This window comes from Emydura macquarii, unplaced genomic scaffold, assembly GCF_026122565.2.
Source record: "Emydura macquarii macquarii isolate MOO-44397 ecotype Brisbane River unplaced genomic scaffold, CSIRO-AGI_Emac_v2 contig_318, whole genome shotgun sequence".
NCBI lineage: Eukaryota > Metazoa > Chordata > Testudines > Chelidae > Emydura > Emydura macquarii.
Genome location: NW_027130455.1, coordinates 3,849,384 through 3,871,801, shown reverse-complemented (window position 1 = coordinate 3,871,801; position 22,418 = coordinate 3,849,384). Strand labels below are relative to the sequence as shown.

General features: G+C 40.4%; 1 protein-coding gene across 3 annotated transcripts in view; it reads left to right on the top strand.

The window, feature by feature from the left end:
* ARHGAP42 (Rho GTPase activating protein 42) overlaps positions 1-22,418 on the top strand; it is a 272,863-nt gene that overhangs the window by 234,009 nt on the left and 16,436 nt on the right. For 2 of the 3 annotated variants that reach the window (XM_067567908.1, XM_067567923.1), the window contains exons 18-22: positions 10,283-10,442; positions 11,296-11,440; positions 13,479-13,859; positions 15,684-15,840; positions 17,968-18,030. In XM_067567908.1, the coding sequence (XP_067424009.1) occupies positions 10,283-10,442; positions 11,296-11,440; positions 13,479-13,859; positions 15,684-15,840; positions 17,968-18,030 (906 nt within the window). The remainder of the gene's footprint in view (positions 1-10,282; positions 10,443-11,295; positions 11,441-13,478; positions 13,860-15,683; positions 15,841-17,967; positions 18,031-22,418) is intronic. The other variant, XM_067567915.1, reaches the window with a different exon arrangement.

Sequence of the window (22,418 nt, the reverse complement as noted above, 5' to 3'; positions counted from 1 at the left end):
ATGCATTTCTTTTGCCTTGATTTCTACCAGTAAATCCATTCCTGTGTTGTCTATTCCTCTTCTCTTGCTTCTATTTGAAAAATAACACTTTATGATTTACTGACTATGTATAAATCACGCTATTTTAATTTATTTTAACTCTTGTACTTTCCCTATCCCTCTTCCCTGTATCTATCTGCATATGTTTGTCTAATCCAAGATTTCATGCCCTTAGGAAGGTGGATGATATTTTTTTAAGAAAAAGAGACCTTCTGAAAATGAGCATGCAAAGTTATGATGCTGTGTAAATATAGCATAATTCATTAGCAGACAGGCAAATGATAGAGGCTTCACGTTATCTGCTCCCAAAAAAAAAAGATATTTCACTCTTTGAAAAACTTCCCATGCAAATTACATATGTGCCTCCTTGAGAGAACAAATCATTTCATAATGTGATTTAATAACTCCACACCTCCATAATGCAGATAATGCAGGAGTCTGCAGATTGGTAATATCCAAAATGTATTGTCACCTGTTATACAGCAAAGAGCAAGATTTCCAGGAGAAAGCAATTGTGCTTTGATGAATGAGGCATGCAGCCACCTGAAATGTATGACTATATAGGGCAGTATCCATTCAATACCCTAGCAAAAGTAGGACTAGTGAAGAGAAAATTGGTTATCAAAATGTTCCATATTACAAGCATTCTGAACAGCAACTCTTTTTTTCTTTCCTTGTGCAACAGAGTGAGTCTTTGATGCTATATCCAAATTTCTGCCTAGTCATTTCTTGTCAGAATAATATTAAATTTATGATTCCATTTATTAGCTAAATGATCCTGTTTGTCACCAAGGAAACCCAAGTATAGTGCAGACTTACTCTTTGTATTCTATATTTTGAGATTATGTAGTTGGTTTAAAAGGTCTGAAAACTTTTTCTTCAGGACAGTAACTTGTGCTTCTAAAAAGGAACTCATTTTGATGGTTTGGGTCTCAAATGGTCTTCTTTCTACCAGAATTGCTACTTAAACAGAAATATCAGATGTTTTAAACTACTCTTAATTTTTATCTCCATTTTTATCTGGTTATCATGAATCCAAAGAAATGGGTCATATTGTTACTGGATATCAGTGTAAATGAGTCATCAAAGTATCCAGTTTGAAATGGAAAGGGAATGATTTATGTATTCATAGACTCACTCCTCCTGTCATGCCATACTCTTCTGTGCCCCAGAGAAATCAGTTTTCCACTCTCTTCTGTGCATACCCTGTACTAACAGCTCAACAGTCATATTGAGAGGGGTCAAATGGTTATGCCCAGGACTGGGAGGCAGCAACTCCTGAGATTTGATCCTGCTTTCTGACAGATTCCTTCTGTGGTCTGTGGAAAATCCTTTTATCTTTTCCGCCTCAGTTTTCCTCTATCTTCGTAATGGGGATGGTTCATTACATAGTATATACCATCTTTGTTATGGTACTTGCCTACCAAACAAGAGTCCTCTGAGGTTTAATTAGTTAATTTTTATATAATGCTTTAAAAATAAATAGACCTAGAAATATATATGGGCCCAAGTGATTTTACTTCAGAAGGTAAAAGTATCAAACTTCTCACGTGGCCTTGATTAATGGAAAGCTCTCAGAGAGGTAGTTCATGGACCAGAAGAAAATGAGAGGTTTTTGTTCGTTTTAATTTCTATTTTAAAGCTTATGTGGATGACTCTTGCGCCTCACAAATATTGAGGTCTGCAAAGTATCAGGGACTAAGAATAAATATGCTAAGACAACTAAAATGTTGTTTGTCATCTCTAGAAATTATCATAGTAATAAAGTGCTTAATGCAATATCAGATAACAATGAAAGGGAACAGTCATAAAGCAGAATGAGGAAGGAAGAAGTTAATGCCAAGACACAAGACTCAGCAAAATTGTCTAGAAACTGTTAAATAAGCTATGTTGCACCAGAACCACTGGTAATTATTTTTAAGACTCTGTGAGGTTGTGATGTGTATCTGGCAAACATTCTTATTTATGAGGAGAGAAAAGGGGGAGAAGGGATACTGAGAAGTGTTTTTTACTTCACTATCCGGTAAAAATTTGTAGAAAAACTCTCAAAGTAGTCAGTATGTCAATTCTTAGTGAAAACAAGAAACAGTAGACCGTGTGTGTTAACGAAAAACCAAACACAGAGTATAGACTAATAGATTTTAAAGTCAGAAGGGATCTGACCTTATGTACAACACAGGTGGAAAAAGAATCACCTGTTAATTCCTGCATCAATCCCATATCTTGTGACTGAACTAGAGCATATTTTTTTAGAAAGACATTTCTTAGCTCTCAGGCCACTGTCCTACGAAGATTTACACACTTACTTGATTTAGCACATTTGAGTAGTCCTGTTGTGTTCAGTGCACAGTCAAGCACAGGCATAAATCAATGCAGGATTTTAGGCCTTTGTGGATAAACAAATACAGCAGTCATACTGCAGTGTATTTTGATTTTAATAAGATATTTAATGCATGCCACATTTTCAAGAGAAACTAGTAATGTGGATTAGATCAGTGGTCCATATCAGGATCCCCATCCTGCTCTTCACAACCTTCAGGTTAATAACCTAGGTTATGTTCTGTCCCTGGAGAGAAGTGTTCAGGGAACTCCTATGCTGATCAGGGAAGTATTCTGCAAAGGAAGAGTCAGATTTATGATGCAAAGCCCTTGTAATTCAAAATTTGCCACAGGAAAGCCAGTGGATTTCAGAGTGGAAGTGGAGCTGTCAATGTTGAGTACTTGTGCCTTCACATAAAATAGCACTGGACTTACCTTTAATAAAGTTCACAACTTTATAACCTCATCAAGTACTTTCTGCATTTCCACTGACATCCTCTCTGCCATTACAGCTTCCCAGTGAATTGAATAATGTGCTCAAATGCCTGGGAGTTCAATCAACTGGATTCTAGTCAAAAGGCCACTGTGTTTTCCTGTCATAGCTCGAGTACTGTCAGTTCAAATACCAATCCAGCCCAATTGACAAGAACTGATTGTTGGAAACGTCAAAGATTTTTTCCCCCTGTAGCACATATTATCAGTAGACAGCAAAAGAGGCAGTCCTCGTATATATGGATTCTTCTCACTTATCTTGGACCAATGTTAAAAGTTGATCAGAGAAAGACACATCTGTAATTTCATCCAGGTGTATTGAGAAATACTGGATCTCCTCAACTCTTCTGAACAGGTCTCCCTCCTCAGCCTCTAAAGCTATGTCATGAAAGCCATGTCACATCAGCTGACTGTGACAATGGAGAAATAATTGCTTTGACAGGATACTGGGTGCAAGCAACATTTCCCAAATTACAAGCTTATGGCACGTTTTATTATTAGCAGTGATGCCCCATATGGTGCTTGGAGGGCTTTCATATTTATGATAGATTTATGTAATAAATCAGAGGATTTTCATGGATTTCTTTCATAAAGCTTGGGTGCTTGGTCTCCAAATGGCTCCATGTCGCCTCCTTTTAATAGCCATATTCATGCTCCAGAAACCTTTGCCAGCTACTGCAACACTAATAAGCAATCTAGTACATGTTTGTGGTACACAGTCTGCCAGACAAAAAAATCAATCTGCCAGTGGCAGACTCATAGAGGGTAGATTGAGAATAGGTGATGGTGGTAATGACCCACCTGAAACTGTTAATGACCACCCCACAGGTTTGAGAACTCCTGATCTAGACATATTCAAGGCCACATTTTCAGGATATGTCTAAAAATGTGAATTAACAGTTTTGATCCCCTATTTTTTGGTGCCTGCCTTTGTGGATATGCAAGATATTTGCATATGCAAATTGCCTATTGTCATGTAGCAATAGTAAAGAATCAAAGTAAGAATCAGTTTCTTCTAACATTGAACAAGGAACTCTAATAGAGTAAGTATAATATTAATATCCCTAAAGCTACTCTGACATGCATCCTTTCTCTTCCTCTCTCCCTCCTCTTCATTGCAGAGCTTCTGTATAAAACCTTCCCTCCTGCATGGGTTCCTGTAATTCTTTTTAAGAAACAGGGCATATATCTCTACACTGTGCAAACATCAGAGGAAACAATCCCTTTCCCAATATGTTTGGAGTCTAAGGCCCTGATCTGCACAGGCTGACCCTTCACTTAAATGAGGCCCAACACGCATCCAAGAGTCTATCTCTGTGGATCTAATTGCAAGATAAAAGTCTAAATTAAGACCTTAGTGAGGCTGCAAGTGGCAGATTCATGAAAGAAAGGGAGTGGTTTGTCATAAATGCCCTGCTGCCTGGCTCCATGGATAAGTGTAGGCTGTGTGGACTGTAATCCAGTTAATTTATTAGGGAAAACAAAAAGATGGCTGTAGGCAGGAAGACTGAAGATATAAACCTTGAACATCTGCCTGTGGCAAAATGAAATTCCATGGCAAAAATTGCTTGTGTATAGCCATTGATGGACCTGTATACTCCATGAACTTACCTAATTCTTTTTTTATCTCAGTTATGTTTTGGCCTTCACAACCTCCCAACGAGTTCCACATGTTGACTGTGGGATGTGTGACGAAGTACTTCCTTTTGTTTGTTTTAATCCTGCTGCCTGTTTATTTCATTGGTTGACATCTAGTTCTTTTGTTATGTGAAGGGGTAAAAAATAGTACCTTATTCACTTTCTCCATCCCATTCATGATTTTATAGACCTCTATCATATTCCCCCATAGTCATCTCTTTTCTAAGATGAATGGTCCCAGTCTTTTTGATTTCTCCTCGTATGGAACCTGTTCCATACTCATAACCATTTTTTTACACCTTTTCCAATTCTAATAATTTTTTTTGAGATGGGGTGACCAGAACTGCACTTGGTATTTAAGGTGTGGACAGACCATAGATTTATATAGTGGCATTGTGATATTTTCTGTATTATCATCTATCCCTTTCCTAATGGTTCCTAACATTGTTAGCTTTTTTTGACTGCCGCTACACATCAAACAGATGTTTTCAGAGAACTGTCCATGGTGATTCCAAGATATCTTTCTTGAGTGGTAACTGCTAATTTAAACCCCTTCATTTTGTATATATGGTTGGGATTATTTTTTCCAATATGCTTTACTTTGTACTTATCAACATTAAATTTCATCTGCCATTTTGTTGTGCCGTCACCTAGTTTAGAGAGATCCTTTAGTAATTCTTTGCAGTCAGCTTGGGACTTAACTATCTTGAATAATTTTGCCATTTTACTGTTCATCCCCTTTTCCATATCATTAATGAATACATTGAATAGCACAGATCCCAGTACAGATCCTTGGGGAACTCCACTATTTACCTCTCTCCTTTGTAAAAACTGACCATTTATTCCTACCCTTTGTTTCCAGTCTTTTAACTATCTTCTTATCCCACGACTGCTTAGTTTGCTTAGGAGCCTTTGGTGAGGGACCTTTTCAAAGGCTTTCTGAATTTCAAGTCCAAATACACTGTATCCACTGGATCACCCTTGTCAACGTAATTGGTTACACCCTCAAAGAATTCTAATAGATTGGTGAGGCATAATTTTCCTTTGCAAAGGCGGTGTTGACTCTTCTCCAATCTATTGTGTTCATCTATGTGTTTGATAATTCTATTCTTTACTTTAGTTTCAACGAGTTTGCCTGGTACTGAAGTTAAACTTAGTGGCCTGTAATTGGAAGGATCACCTCAGGAGCCTTTTTAAAAAATAGGCATTCCATTAGCTATCTGCCAGTCATCTGGTACAGAGGCTGATGTAAGCGATAGGTTACCTACCACAGTTAGTAGTTCTGCAATTTCATATTTGAGTTCCTTCAGACCTCTTATGTGAATACCACTTGGTACTGGTGACTTATTACTGTTTAATTTATCAATTTGTTCCAAAACTTCCTTTTCTGACACTTCAATCTGGGATAGTTCGTCAGATTTGTCACCTAAAAAGAATGGCTCAGATGTGAGGATCTCCCCCACATTCTCTGGAGTGAAAACCAATGTAAAGAATTCATTTAGCTTCTCTGCAATGGCCTTGTCATCTTCCTTGAGTGCTCCCTTGGCATCTCGATCACCCAGTGGCCTAGTGACTGTTTGGCAGGCTTCCTGCTTCTGATGTAGTTTATTTTTAAAGCACTGTTAATTTTTGTCCTTAGGTAGATTCTCTTCAAATTCTTTCTTGGCCTGCCTTATACTTTACACTTGACTTGCCAATGTTTATGCTCCTTTCTATTTTCCTCACTAGGATTTGACTTCCAATTTTTAAAGGATGCCTTTTTGCCTGTAACTGCTTCTTTTATTCTGCTGTTTCGCCATAATGGCATGTTCTTTTTTTTTTTTTTTTTTAAATTGATTTGGGTATATGTTTAGTTTAAACTTCTTATGGCATTTTTAAATAGTCTTCCGGCAGCTTGCAAGCATTTCACCCTTGTGATTGTTCCTTTTAATTCCATTTAACTAGCTTCCTCATTTTTGTGTCATTCCCTTTTTTCAAGTTAAATGCTATTGTGTTGTGTTTCTTTGGCATTTTTCTCCCTTCAAGGATGTTAAACTTAATTACATTATGGTCGCCATTACCAACCAGTTTAGCTTGGACCAGATCCTGTGCTCCACATAGGACTAAATCCAAGAATTGCTTCTTCCCTTGTGGTTTCCAAGACAAGCTGCTCTAAGAAGCAGTCATTTATGATGTCTAGAAATTTTATCTTTGCATCCCTTCTTGAAGTGACGTACTCAGTCAATGTGAAGATAATTGAAATCCCTCATTATTATTGCATTTTCTGCCTTTCTTGCCTCTCTAATTTCCCTGAGCATTTCAGTCACCAGCACCATCCTGGTCAGGTGGTCAGTGTTGTATTCCTACTGATATAATCTTCTAATTCAAGCATGAACTTTCTATCCATAAAAATTCGATGGTAGAGTTTGATTAATTTAAGAGTTTCTTACTTTATTTGGCTCTATGCTTTTTTTCACATATAGTGTCTCTCCCCATCAGCGCAACCTACTCTATCATTCCTGTATATTTTGTACCCTGGTATTACCGTGTCCCATTGATCATTCTCATTCCATCAAGTTTCCACAATGCCTATTATGTCAATACCTCAACCTCATTTAATGCCAGGCACCCTAGCTCACCCATCTTAGTATTTAGACTTCTAGTGTTTGTCTATAAGCCCTTATACTTTTTGTCAATATTCAGTTGCTTGCCTTCATGTGTTATATTTAAATGGGACTCTTGTACATTCCATTGTTCCTCACCAACTCTTACCTGTACTTTACCAACTTCTTTCCTATTCTCTTCACAAGGGTGTAGAGTTCCCCCTTTAATAAATTCATCCCTAAGGGATGTTTCCACCTGAACCATTGGCTTGCCCCCAGCCCTTTGTTTGAAAAATCCTTTACAACCTTTTAGTTTTTCATGCCAGTTGTCTGGTTCCATCTTGGTTTAGGTGGAGCCCGTCCTTCCTGTATAGGCTCCTCCTTCCCCAAAAGGTTTCCCAGTTCCTAATAAAACCCAAACCTTTCTCCCAATAATATCATCCCATCCACACATTGAGACACTGTAGTTCTACCTATCTTTCTGGGCTTTGTGTGGAACTGGCAGCATGTAAGAGAATGCTACCATCAAGGTCCTGAACTTCAATCACTTACTTTGCAGTCTAAATTTGGTCTCCAGGACCTCTATCCTTCCTTTCCCTATGTCATTAGTATCTCCATATACCCCAGTCATTGGCTCCTCCAATACTATTATCTTAATCTTCCTAGTAACTGGAGGCGTATCCTTAGTGCAAGAGGATGCCATGGCATCATCATGAAGGAAAGGCCTAACTATGGGATTATTTCACTTTACTCTAGCTTGGCATTCTTCTTCCCCAAGACTTTCATCCTTAACAGCACAGAGGCTGTCATGCTGGGAGTGAGACCATTCTATTGTGTCCCTGAAAGTCTCCTCTCCTCTCCTCCTCCCTGTGGTGTAACTGAGTGTTGTAGTTCTCGGTCTCCCTTAGCTCTTCCAGTTCAGTCACTCTGGCCTCAAGAGCTTGTACGGTGACTCTGAGAACTGCTTGCACCACATGCACACGTACACCACCTGCCCTTAAGGCATTCAGTGCAACAAACTGGATAGACCCCACTCGGCTGTTGGACTTCTGCCTGTATCTTTTTTATTCTTACAGAGCTGGAGGGTTTTGAGGGGTTTTTTTCAGGGGGGGAAAGGGGAGAGTTATTGGCCTGAATTTAGAGTATGTTTGTTAGGTGTATTGGTAGGCGGGTGGGTGGTTGGTTGGTTATGTTTTTGGTTTTGGGCAGGGGTTATTGGCCTGTGTTTAGAGTGTGCTTGGTAGATGTATTGGGGTTTTTTTGTTTTTGCTCTCTCTGCTTCCTCTCTCCCGCATCTTCTTTTCTAGGGAGTTTTCTGGCACCCTTCTAGTAGTTAGGTTATAGCCCCTCAGTCTCCTCCCCTTGCCACTGAGCACTCACTGGAGCCAAACCCTTGACCTGTGCTTTCTCACTCTGTCATGGGGGTGTGTCTGCTCGAGGGCTGGACCTGGAAGGAATGCCTCTCTCACTCCCTCACAAAAATCCCCTGTTCGCTAGCTCCTCTGGTTGCCTAGGAGCTGGCTTTTTTAAATCCCTGGTCTCCCTGGGTAAGCCTGCACTGTAGTGTAAGCCCCGGGTAGGTGGGACTCAAGTCAGCTGACCCTGGGTTATAGAACCAAGGGCTTGAGCATCTATACTGATTATCAGCCCTAAGTTAAGAACTTTCTAACCCAGGCTTGATCCTGGGGCTCTCATGTCCATTCTGCAGCATGCAGACCCAAGTCAAACCAATCATATACTGGACTCTCTAGCACTCTGCCAAAATGTGGCTGCTCAAGCCCTTTGACCATGGTGCACAGTGAGAAAACTACTGCCCACCCTGCATGTTAGAGGAAGTTTGAGCAGCCTGCTAGCACAGCCTGCCGAGCAGTCGTTTTGGCCTGTGTGCATCAAACTACCGGAGCCAGCAACACGGAGGGAGGTGCCCTTTGAAGAACTTCTCTTGCTTGCACTTTTGCTCTTGTGTCAGGTAACTGGCAGAGCTTCCATGAGACGCTCTTGGACATTTTGGCGGCATTTTGTGACAGAGCTTATGATGGAGCAGCACACAGACATGGCAGACTCACACTTACTGATGCTGCTCATGACACTCACTATAGCCGCTGATGCCCCTAACATAGACTGGCACTTCTGGAACAGGGCCACAAGCACAGACTGGTGGGATCACATCATCATGCAGACCTGGGATGACTAGCAGAGGGTCCAGAACTTTTGCATGAAGAAAACTACATTTCTGGAGCTTTGTGAGCAGCTTGCTTCCACCCTCCAGGATAAAGACAAATGCAAGAGGGCACCCTTGCTGGTCCAGGTTGCTATAGCCGTCTGGAATTTGGCTACCCCAGATTGATACAAGTCCATTGCCAACCAGTTTGGTGTTGAGAAGTTGACTATGGGTAAAGTGGAGGTGGAGGCTTCAAAGGCAGTCAGGCATGTGGTTTACCCCAAAGGGGCGGACGTAAAAGATATTCCTGAAGTAATTGTTGACTTTGAGAGAATGGGGTTTCCAGATTGCATCAGGGCCATTGATAGGACTCGTGTGCCAATAGTTTGACCTCCTGAAGGAGCTCATGAGTACATAAACTGCAAAGGGTACTACTCATGCAGGCCTTCGTGGACCACAGAGGTCGATTTATGAATGTCACTGTGGGCTGCACTGGGAAAGTTCTTGATGTCAGGGCGTTTTGCTGACCAGGAGCCTACGGTCATGGGTAGGCTGGGACACTATTCCCACTGAATGACATTGTCATAAACGGAGTTACGGTCTCCACCGTTCTGCTGTGGCAGTGTCCATATCAATACCTTATATAGATATATACATTTGAGTCTGAACATTAGCTGTCTGGAAAACTGTGGTAGCTAAAGTCACTGCAGAGTTGCTCTCTTGGATGTTCAGACCAAATTTTAATCTCTGTCCAGCTCGGTCACCTTTGTCCACCTGCTGATGTGGTCTATATTGGCCCATCTGCATTATTTCTACTGTGTGACTCATTTATGTGCAATTCATGTGGTGTTGGTGCTTTGCAGTAAGAAAAAACAATATTGTCCGGCTTTCTGAACACAATTTTCACATACGAGTTTAAAATTATTTTTAAAAGAGCTGGTGAACAAAAACAAAAGTCGACTTCTGAGGTGTCATATGCCCATTGGAATGGGAGATAAGCACAAGAGGTGGGGAAAGTTTAATTAGCCTTTTTTCTTTAATTCCTTTGCAGGGTATCATTGCACAGTCAGCAGAATCTCATGACAGTCTCTAACCTTGGTGTTATCTTTGGGCCGACTCTGATGAGAGCACAGGAGGAAACTGTGGCTGCTATGATGAACATTAAGTTTCAGAATATTGTAGTTGAAATTCTGATAGAGCACTATGAAAAGGTAAAAAAAAAAAAAAAAAAAATTAATCTGAAACTTTTTACTTTAATATTATTTGTGATGTAACTGGAGTTAAACATGCTACTGGATCTCCATTTTGCTACCTTCACTAGATTGCTACAAATAAGAAAAGAGTCGGATGCATCTATAGAAGACCGCTTTCAGGGAGAACGTTTCCTTCTTAATCAAAGCTAGGGGCCATATTCTGGCCAACTGTTATGGGGATATGAAATGTTTAAGCACAGGGAGCAGTATCCATACAGCCCTGTGGAGGAGCTGGCCAGAATCTCATTGGAAGGTGTAATCCCTCCTCCTGGCTAGAAGCAGGCAGAGCAAATGCAGGGCCATGACCCTGCCCCAATTTTTCCCTCACACCATCCTGTGTTAGCACAATACCAAAGTATGTTTTCAGGTGAAAAATCATGAAAATCTTACCTTGTTACTAAAGGTAGCTTGGGTTACTGGAACGGGACTAATGTTAAACACCTGTTGTATTTTCCACCATTTGTGCTCTCTTTTTTTTTTTTCATTTCTCTTAGAAACACTGAAAGTAAACTAGTTCAATTTATTTTTGTATAGTCTTGGGTCTGGTCAGTTTCACTTGCATGTTGTGATGCACTAACCCAGTGCTGTAGTTCTCAGGTTGCATAATTACATTTAAAAAAAAATCTATCTTCAATGAACTTTCATTTAGTTTCATACACAAAATCTTATTGACGTTAGTTTTTGGGCTGTTTATTTTTTATTTTTTAACAACAAACCAATCAGGTGCAACTGTGAGTGGATAAAAGAAGCAGAATCTTAATCATAGCTTTAAATAAATGTAAGTTATTGATAGTATTTTTTGTACTTACAGATATTTCACTCTGCACCAGACCCCAACATTCCACTTCCCCAGCCTCAGTCCCGTTCAGCTTCCAGAAGGTCAAGAGCAATTTGCCTCTCAACAGGCTCACGCAAACCGAAAGGAAGATATACCCCATGTCTGGCAGACCATGATAGTAAGTTTATCCATACTGTTAGCTATTTACCTCTTTGTTCATGTCTTGTTGTTTAGTTCTCCAGATTGTTAATTACTAACAATAGCAGTTGCTGTGCTCCAAGCACATTGGGTGCTTATTTGTAGTGTTTTTTTGTACTCTGTGATACTAAAGAGAGCAGACATCAGTGTTGTTGAATTAGTGCTTTCTTTGCTCCTTTCACAGCATGTTCTGTCAAGCAGGTCTTGTGTGGCATAAAGTGTTTGAAAATATGCTGTGGTACGCTTTTTATTGCAAACTAGCCACCCAGTGATTTGAAATGACCTTCTCAGACTGTAAAATGCTAAAAAGAATACAAGGTTCAACTTGTTTGCTTTTAATAAGATCTTTAAGCTTGGAAGCGGTATAATAGAGCCTTTCACCAAATCAATGATAAAGTCAATCCAGTTGAGATTAGTCTTGGCCAAAAGCTGTTACCATTAATCAGCTCTTCTGTGTGCGTGAAACTGTGTGGTCTCAGTCTAGTTCCCAGTAGACAACTATCTATCCCACCAAAGCCACTACACAGCTGTTGTTAATTGACATCATTGTTGATAATATTAACAAAACGATTAAGCATTGAATGGCATGAACCGTGAACTTTAAAGCTAGTCCTCTATATGGATTTATAATTAAAAGTAGAGGGTTTTATTTGCAGTAAATTGCCACCTACAGGGATTCTTCATTTTCATATCTTCTTAAATACTAGAATAAAAGATCCCACTTTATTCATTATCGCCCACTTTTTCATTTCTAATATTACCAGTAGGAGGGGATGAACTTCAGTTCAAATTGTAGCCAAGATTGAATTTAATCTGCTAAATGTTAGCAGCTCCATTGCTGTGATATTGATTCCAAAAGAAGATGTATGTTTCATAGCTTCTCAAGGAGCTTTCATGACAGTGCCATAAAAAAGGAAATTCATAGTTAAAGCAGTAAATGAATATATCATTTATGCCTAGTTGTTGTATAAGGCTCCAAAGAATGGGAGTTCTTGGGTACCTAGCACCAACTTTTCAAAATCAGATGCATGCAAATGCTTGTGTGTTTCTAACGTGTGCAGATAACAAACTTGTGCATGCCAACTGGGTGTCTGCATGCACAGATGGCAAGCTAAGTGCCAGTTCGGAATCACCACTAAGATGTGGAACTTCTTAGCTACTACTCCAGCCTACTGGCTAAAGTAATCTCACTGGCTTTTGCTTAACAAAGAATTAGGTGGTCCCTGATGTGCAGTGATGTGCAGCAAGGCCATGAGGAACTAGTCTCCGTTCGCAGAGGATGTACCAGGCCACGAACTGCTGCCACCCCGCGACCCCTTCTATAGAGAAACGACACAAGTTCCACTACTGAAAGAGGTCCCTTCTGACCCTTAAAACAATTCAATAATTAGCATTAGTACTCAACCACAAATAAAATCAACACGTCATGCCCGACAAAGATTATTTTAACTTGCTTTAATGAGGCCTAGTTCCTGGGTCATCTACAGGTCAAGAAGGAAAGCATTCTGAGAGCTGGGTCCAGAAAGGCAGAGATGCACCTCTTGCTTCTCCAAACCCCAGGGTCCAAGAGCCATATCCCCTTAGTCCTCAGCAGCAGGGATAGAGAATAGTGAGCCAAAAGTAGAAAGGTTCCAGGGGTGCAATCTGCAAAGAGACTGGAAAGTTCAAACTAAATAGTAGGAGTAATTGTTGCAAAACAATAGAACAAGAGACTCAAGCATCAGTATGAGTCATATGTATTGTCACAATAGCCTATGGATGGAGCAAGCCATCAGAGGAATATGTGACTGCATCCTTCCACATAAGAGGGGGCATACAACAGCTGCCTCATTGAAATGCAAATTAACCAAATACCCCTTCTATTTTGAGAAATGTTATCTGCAAAAACCATACACTAATGTGTTTGATGATTACTGAGGTTCCAGAGGCCACATATGGCATTAGGAAAACGGACACTATGGAAAAGAGTAATTTACACACAAAACGTCATTTTTTTTCTTTCCCCCATTCCTCTTCAGGTGACTCATACAGTAGTAGCCCAGATAGCACTCCCATGGGCAGCATAGAATCACTCTCTTCTCATTCATCAGAACAAAACAGCACCACAAAATCCACATCATCCCAACCCAGGGAGAAATCGAGAGGAATTCCATGGATTGCATCTCCACCTTCTTCCAATGGACAGAAAAGCTCAGGCCTCTGGACTACAAGTCCAGAATCCTCCTGTAAGGAGGATGCGACAAAAACGGACGTGGAGTCAGACTGTCAAAGTGTAGCTTCCGTCACTAGTCCAGAGAATGCATCTCCACCAATAGATCTGACCAAAAAAGGGCTTTATGGTCTGTCAGGGCTGAAAAGGTCTTCAGCTTCCTCCCTCAGATCAATCCCTTCAGCAGAAGGTAAGTCCTATGTGTTGCATTAAGTTATTCTATTAGGACACCACTGAATTTAACATGATGCACCAGAAAAAATTAAGTTCATCAATACATTCCAATAGCTGTTTGCTTTTGTTCATTTATTTTGGAATCTTTCTGGAATGTTCTTTTATTGTTCAGGCATTTTTTGAGCAATATTTCTAAGGTGTCCTTCATTTGTGCCCCTTACATAGCTTAAAAGGCATCAACCCTCCTCACAATTTGGAACAATGTTCTCCTCGCCAGTCTCATCTCACCCAGAGCTGCTCAGTTACATGTGGGAGCAGAGTAGCTAGCCAAGATTCAGCAGTCTCTCAGAGATGAGTCTTGAGTCATGACTGAAGGTGACAAGACTTGGGGTTTGAATTCAAATCAATAAGTCCTGGATTGAGAACATCCAGTCCCCAGCACCCTCACTTCCATCACTTTGGGCTATACGCTGCCTTTGTTTTCAGTTGCATTTCATAAGAAGTCGAGGCGGTTTCTACAATAACTAGATCTGAGATCATGTAATATTTTGTAAACAACTACCAATACTTTGAATTGCAAGGGGTAAATTGGCAAGTGGTGTTCTAGTTAGTGTGTCCCACTCAGAAGACGGCTGCCATGTTCTTCACGAACTGCATCTTTTAAGAGGCCCCAAGTATAGCATGTATACTAGCTAGGAGGTGACAAAGGTTGGCCAAACATGTCTGTGTGCACACATGGGATGAAAGACCAGATTTCTGGCCACTGCTCCTGTCTTGGAATCCAAAAACTGAGTCCAGTAGGCCACGAGATGATTTCACAATACCATTATAATTGACTGGGCATTGCCCTTAAAAATAAATACCAAAAGAAATCAATTGATTTATAATGATGTGGATTACTAAGGTTAACACAATCAGTGAGACAGTAAATTCTAATGGATTTAGCATGAGATTGGGAACCAGAAACCCCTGAGTTCTACCTCTGTGTCTTCCTGATCTGCTGTGTAGATTTCTACAGTGCTTAGCACAGTGGCGTTGTTCTAGTCCTCCATGGTGCTATTTCAGTACAAATAAATAGATTGACTTGGGTAATTGTTTCCTCATCTAGAAACTGGGGACTTTATAAAGTAAAATCTACCTACTTTGCAAGAAGTGTATGAAATGTATTAGTCGTTATGCAGCGCTTTGAAAACACAAAGCACTGTTTTATTATTAATATTGATTCTATTAGAAACCTGTGGAAGTCATATATCGGAATAGACCAGGTAAGTGGACACATCTTTTGCTAAGGCTTTCTGGCCATTATTACTGAATCTTTGTATAATATTACATCAGGGCCTTCTGTTTTTGACAGATAAAATCCAAGCTAGCAATGTGTGTTTTATTTTATTAAGGTGTGGTAGCAAAATAGTATTTTAAACAAGTTTTAATTATCATCTACCAAAACCTCATAAACCTTTTTTGATTGTTTGTTTTTTGGGGGGTTTTTTTAGGAATAAAAAAAAAGATATTAATGTTAAACAGCACAGGAAGCTGGCTTGTGTATTGTTTTATTATTGGAGTTTTAGCATCATCAGTGTTCAGAAACTGTATTTTCTATCCATCAGTGCAGCATAAAAATCTTCCCTTTTTCAAAGTTTTAATATCATTCTCTCCATTTTTGGTGGTGATGCTTTCCTAGTTACCTTTCTGCTTGATAGAGACTGTCTTTTCTCTTTCTTGGTAAGCACTAGCTCGACCTATTTTATTTCTTTTAAAAAATCCTGCTTTGTTATGTATGTACGCATGTTATTAAGGCACACTCAGATCATATTGCCTGCCCTCTGCTTGTTTCCTGTAGGTAACAAAAGCTGCAGTGGATCTGTACAGAGTTTAGCTTCCATTGATGCCAAAGATACACCAAAGGCTCCACTAAATCCTGAGTTGCCTCCCAAAATGTGTAGGAGACTGAGATTGGATACAGCATCAAGTAATGGCTATCAGAGACCAGGATCCGTGTAAGTCATCAAGACGTAGTAGAGATTTGATTTGTTACATTGTGTTCCTGTATAAACCATCCTATACAGCTGGGTGAATGATGGAAACAGTATTCATGAATATTTGATGAGATAAACCAAATTAAATTGTCAGATTTGTGAATTATTCATCAAGCTTCATAAACTCTGGAAACTGGGCAGATGGGGGCTTACCCAAAGTATATTGAAGTCAGTGGCAAAGCTCTATAAATAATGGATTTTTTGGTTTACTGGCAATTCTGAAAATATAATTGGTTTGAGTTGAACTGAAACCAACATTTTTGTTGGAATTTTTCACTAATTGTTTCAGGTTGAACCAAGACATTTCATTTCATGTGTTGTTAATAAAAGCAAAGGAAATGAATGGCTAGATTCACAAAAACAGTGGACAGAGTAGTGATACTCTCCTTACCATTAGCCCAGAGGTTAGGGTATTCACATGTGATGTGAGAGACCCAGGCTTGAATCCCTGTTCTGGAGCAGTGACTTGATTGCAGATTTCCCCCATTTCCAGGCAAATGCCCTAACCACCAGGCTATAGGCTATTCTAGTGCTGGGGTCTCTCAATCTCTCCTGTTGAAGCTATTCCACTTTGTATAAATAATTAATTAGTTATCGAAGCAGAGACTGAAACCTGGAGGGGTTCCCTCTCTTACGGGAGTGTCCTAACCTTTGGTTTATAGAGTCATTCTCACTCTATCTCTCTAGCCCAATGACTAATTAAGTATTTTGCACAAAGTAGAACAGCTTCAACAGGCGAGATTGAGAGATGCCCACCCCAAAATACCCTAAATCTGATCGTGAGGGCAGTTACTCTGGGTGGGGAGACTTGGGTTCAAACCCCTGTTCCAAAGCAGGGATTCACACCTGGGTTTCAAACATCCCAGAGGAGTGCCCTAACCAAGAGGCTACAGGTTATAAGGGAGGGACAACTGCTACCACCTCGTCATCTGGTGGCTTTGTGAATGGTGCCTAAATCCCCTTGTGACAGTAGCCTGAAAAATCAAAATGTTTCATTTGGACAATGTTGAAATGGTCTGTTTTGACATTTCCAAAGTGTTTTCTTGTTCTGTTTTGGCCAAAACAATTGCTGAAATCGTCAAATATTTGTGAAATGTTTTGGTCAGTCTGAATCTTCATTTATTGGTGAAAATGTTTCATCTGAAAAATTTTGCCCAGCTCTAGTGAAAAGTGAAAGGACTTTCATTGACTTCACTGGGCTTTTGGATTAAGCCAGTAATGAGAGAAAATGAATCCGTTGAATAAATTATTTTACTAATACTATTCAGCCAGCTCTAACATTATCTCTCGGCTTCTTCTGTAGTATGTTATTTCAGAGATCTAAATGCCATGGACAGCCCAGGTAATATGTCAAGGAATAAAATGTTGTTCATCACCTCTTTCTTTTGACAGTCAGAAATCAGAGCAAAACAAATGTAATTCATCTCTGAAATTAATATGTTCCAGTGCATGCACTGTTAAATAATTTCTTTGTTTTTGAAAAAGTAGCTAGAGATTTCTTGGGACAGAATGCATTATAAAATATAAATGATTATTTTTACATAAGCCCTAGGTTAAAAATGTTTTCTATTGCTTGTAGCTCTGGCTTGGAGGTCAGTGATAGCACTGGGATTTAGAACCCAGAATTGATAACGCCCATTTTCCCTCTGCAAAAACTATACATCTCTCACTTCAGGTTTATTGGTGACAAGACATGAATATGAATTTAAAATTATGGGTATGTTTCAAGTTCCATTTTTCAGCAGAGTTCCTTACTGTTTTACCTGTTATTAAGCAAGGTTCTTTAGCACATGCCTAACTTGAAGATGGACTGTTCATGTCTTTCAAGTTGGGCACATGCTTAAATTTCTTGGTGGACTGGGACCTCAGCTCTGCATGACTTGCTTCTTGGTTTTCTCCATTCTGTCTACATTTTTCAGGTTGATAAAAGGAGCACTGTCGATTTATCAATCAAATTTACAATTTAAAATTAAAATTTTCTTGTCTGTGCAACTAAAAATATTTTCGATTATTAAACCTGATATAACTCTGTGCAGTTCATTAAAACAGATAAGTTTAAAACCAGGTGCCTCTTAACTTAATTTTCAGAGTGGCTGCAAGAGCCCAGTTGTTCGAAAGTGCTGGTTCATTTAAACAAACTTCTTCAGGACGGTAAGTGCCCTACACAATTTAATTTTAGTTAAAAAATTAAAGCCATGTGCTCTCAGAGTTTGACGTGAAGAAGTGGGAAAAAATGCTTTGTACCTTCCAAGAAAGCATCTCTTGCCATGCACACATGCCACCATTTATCAGGCTCATTCTTTCTATACCTCTGTCACAGAAATAGAGAGTTAGACCATTGATTTTCTCCCTCGGCTATGACAATACAGAAGCCGAGGACAGTAGACTGCTTCTTAGTGAAACTGCCCTTTCCAAAGTTTGGCTTTGGATACAAATATCAGGGTTGTGATTGTTCCTCTCACCACACCTTCCTTGCTTCAATTTCCATTTGGGGAAATCTGTGATCTTCCCACGGGCCCTTCAGCTGTTTACACCATCACTGGGATGGATTTGTTTTCATTTTGACACATTAATAATAGTAGAGCAGACATCCATTCACTGGAAGGCGTTCCTCTAGGAAGTGGAACCGTCTCTGTGTTGTCTGACCTCTTCTTCCTTCCATTCTGCTTTATTTTTCTTTCTATCCCATTTCATTGTGAGCTTCCTTACACTTCCCAACCAAAAGGGCTAGATTAAAGGCAAACAAGCAGTTCCAGATCTAGCACCAAGAGAGTGCTCGGGCACCATCAAAAGATGGCTAACGGCCCCCTCTACCATGATTTTACAAGAAATCAGCCAAGGCTCAGTGGCAAGGCTGAGCAGCGCTTACTTACGTAATTACAAACAAAGATCATTGAAAAAAATCAAATGTATATAATAACTGTATATTTTAGATCACACTTCCTCCACCCTTCCTGTGTACCTTGTCTTTGGCTGTAAGCACTTTGAGATAGTGAGACTCCAGAAGCTCAATCCAGTTAACTTAAAGAAAAGAAAAGGGGTGAATTGACCACAGTTTGTTAGAAAATGAGGAACATGAGAAACAAAAATTTGATAATGGACTCTTCAGTCTTACAGACAAAGGCATATCACAATGCAGTGGCTGGAAGTTAAAGCTAGATGAATTCAGACTGGAAATAAGGTGCAAATTTTTAATAGTGAGGGTAATTAACTATTGGAACCACTTACCAAAGGTTATATTTGATACTTCCTCACTAGCAATTTTTAAATCAAGACTGGATTTTTTTAAAGAAAAAAATGCTCCAGTTCCAACATGAATTATGTCAGGAAATTCCTATGGCCTGTATTCTACAGGAGGTCAGGCTCGATGATCACGGACTGGTTCCTTCTGGCCTTATAATATATGAGACTGGGGTCACGGCCACCTTTTTGTGCAGTACTTAGAACAACAAGCCCGTGAGCCTAATGGGAACCTGATCAATAGAGTATTAGAAGTATAACATCCAATAACAATAATCCATGGAACCGTAGGGGAGCGATGTGAAACTGGGAAGGAGGCAGGCACCGAAATTCATAGTAATGTACAATCCAAGTCTGACAGCTGACTGCCACCCAGCAGGCGGCAGGGTCCAATTCAAGAGAAGGCCGATCAGTTTGAGACGATGATACATTAGGGAGGGAGGAGGCAGTAGCATGGCTGAGTCACGTGGCGCACAGGTGCTTCTTTTGTGTGGCTCACAAGCTGTGGGAGAAAACAAAGAAGTGATGAGGAGACAAGCCAATGAAGATGGGAGTGAGGTATCCTACACTGTCCTTGATCCAAGCCCCACATAGTCTCGATAGATCCCTGCTCCGCTACTCTCTAGCACTCCTCCTTCCCCCCTCCTGCACAGCTCCCATTCTATTGTACGTGCACATAAGCCACATAGGAAACAAGAGTCTGAGACAGAAGAAAGTAACTGTGCTGCTTCATAACAGGGATGGAGAGCAGATGATAGATGGTAAAGGAGAAAAGGCTTGACAGGCTTAATAGCTCCTCTAACCAGTCTTCGTCAGAAAGCAGAATAGTGACAATAACAAGGAGAATGAGAGATCAGCAGGCAGAATGAGGAAAGAAAAAATAAGCTGTTTCTGCAGTGCTGTTTGATTCAGACCAGCCTCTGAAACAAGGCACAGTCAGAGCCAGATCTCGCTTAACCTGAATGCATGCTATGCACATGAGTGCCAAACTGAGCCCTAAAGGCATTCTTCTGTCTCTTTACTCCATTGAAAAATCGCAGTAAATATGATATGTCTCACCCCACAAGTTAATTTTCTTGATCTCTCCATAATAGCCTACTACATACAAATAAGTGGGTAATGTTAACAGAGAAGGGGGGAAAACACAAACTTTACAATGTTACCGCCACCTTCATCCATTCATCCAGATCGGATATTTCTGGAGTGCCTGAGATCCGGAGCCCTTCTGTAAGTTAGTAGAGGAAACCAGGCTGTTAGCGTATGAATGTAAATTTTACAGTGTTGTAGTGGCACTGGGCGTTCTGTTCTAAATAAAACTGCAATACAGTGTGTAATTCAGTTTCTGACATCTTGTGTCTGCCAAATAAAACTTGGCCAAATATGTTGCACCATGAAGCTTCGGCCCTGCAAGCTGATCTGCACAGACAGACCTCTACTCTCAGGCAAGGCAGTGGGGCTCCCCGGAAGTCTTCATAGACAAATCAGCTTCTAGAGTCAGGACCTAAAACAAAGTTTTTTTCCATTTCCTCGCCATTGCCACATAGTTAAAAAAAAAAAAAAAAATAGAAGCAAGTTTGGACACGAAAAATAAAATGTTGTTGAATATAGTGCTTGTGTGTAGCACCAGGTTTTCATAGGCCAAGAGAATAAAACCTGCACTCTACAAAGCAGCCTGCAGAACTCTGCAGGCTTTTCACACACCAGTCCGCTGGTGTATGTCATCCCTCGACTGGGCTGAGCAAGAGTAAATCAGTTTCTACATCCAGAGAGTCCACAAGGAAATTGTTGAACAATTCCTGACAACTCACTTTACGTAGGCCACCAAACAATCATCAGATAGTAACAGCTTTTGGTCCTCCTGATCAGGGCTGAACTAGAACCAGTAGCCTAGAGGAAAGTCTCTTAGTCTATTCCGTTATTAATCCCTGGAATCACCGTGTCCCTTGCTTCCAGATTTTCAACTACTTTTTCCCTATCCAGAATCCAGATACATTGTGATTTGTAGGATTCTACCACTTGAAGCAAAACGTTGTCATCTGCACGATGGGGGTGGCATTTTCAAAAAGCACCCAAGTAATTTAGGAGCACATTCCAATCTTGGCTCCATTTTGCCTCCCCGTTCTCATTCTTGCTACTTTTCCCTTTCCCTCAAACCTAGCTTTAAAGATAGAGGACTATCAGTCTGGTCGAGCACTCAGCTCTCAGGCTGTGGTATATCTCCTTGCTCCACACTGGATCTAATCTCCTGTCACTAACGTATAATACCCAGGACAGAGAAGCAGCATAGTTATTATATCTTTATGCATATATTGCTGTATTGCCCAGCAACTCCAATAGGGATTGAGGCCCCATGGTGATAGATGTTATACAATAACACACAAAGAAAGAGTCTGCCCTGAAGAGCTAAAGTCTGAGAAATGGGGGGTTTCCTCTTCTCTGGCTTTCCATTAGGGGCACACAGCACTTTTGGGGACTCAGGTAAATGAGACGCCACTGACTGGAGTGAACATCATAACATAAAGGCTACGAGAATTGCATGAGAGGGAACAGCTTAGGAATAAGAAAATGGGTGTAGTGATCATTATTTGATCTGGTTTGGCAGCAGGATACTTGGAGAACAGGGTCAGGATTTGAATCAGTGTGGGTTGGTAGTATGATATCGAGGGGAGGGTGGAGGACTTACATTCCCTTTTGGTTCTCTTCCTTGCTATATAATTAAACACATCCATCCAGTCATCCTCCTCCTTTTCCTTCGGTGCTTTATTGCACATGCCCTTATATACCTGGAGTCCCGTGTGCCTCCACACTCTTCTCCTTCACGTTCCACCTCTTCCATAGGCCTGTAAACCTGTGTCCTTCCCGCAGAGAAGCCTGCCCTAACCAGTTGTTTGACGGTCATATACAAACCATAACACTTCAAAAGAATCCAAACAAAATCTCTGGCACTAACAGTGGCATCCCATTCCTTTCTTTCATGTGTACATTGTCTATCTAGACTACATTCTTTAGAGCAGGAATCTAAACTTCAGGCTGCTTGTAAAGTGCCTAGAGAGACAAGGTCGGTGAGGTAATATCTTTTATTAGACCAACTTCTGTGGGTGAGAGAGACAAGCTTTCAAGTCACACACAGCTCTTCTTCAGGTCTGGGAAGGTTATTCAGAGTGTCACAGGTAATTACAAGGTGGAACAGATAGGTTAGCATAAGTAGTTAACACATATTTCAAGGGACCATTCAAGATGAAGTGCTTATTAGCACCCCTCGAGTCACAGTGGGGAAAGGAATGGAGGGAGGAAGGGAA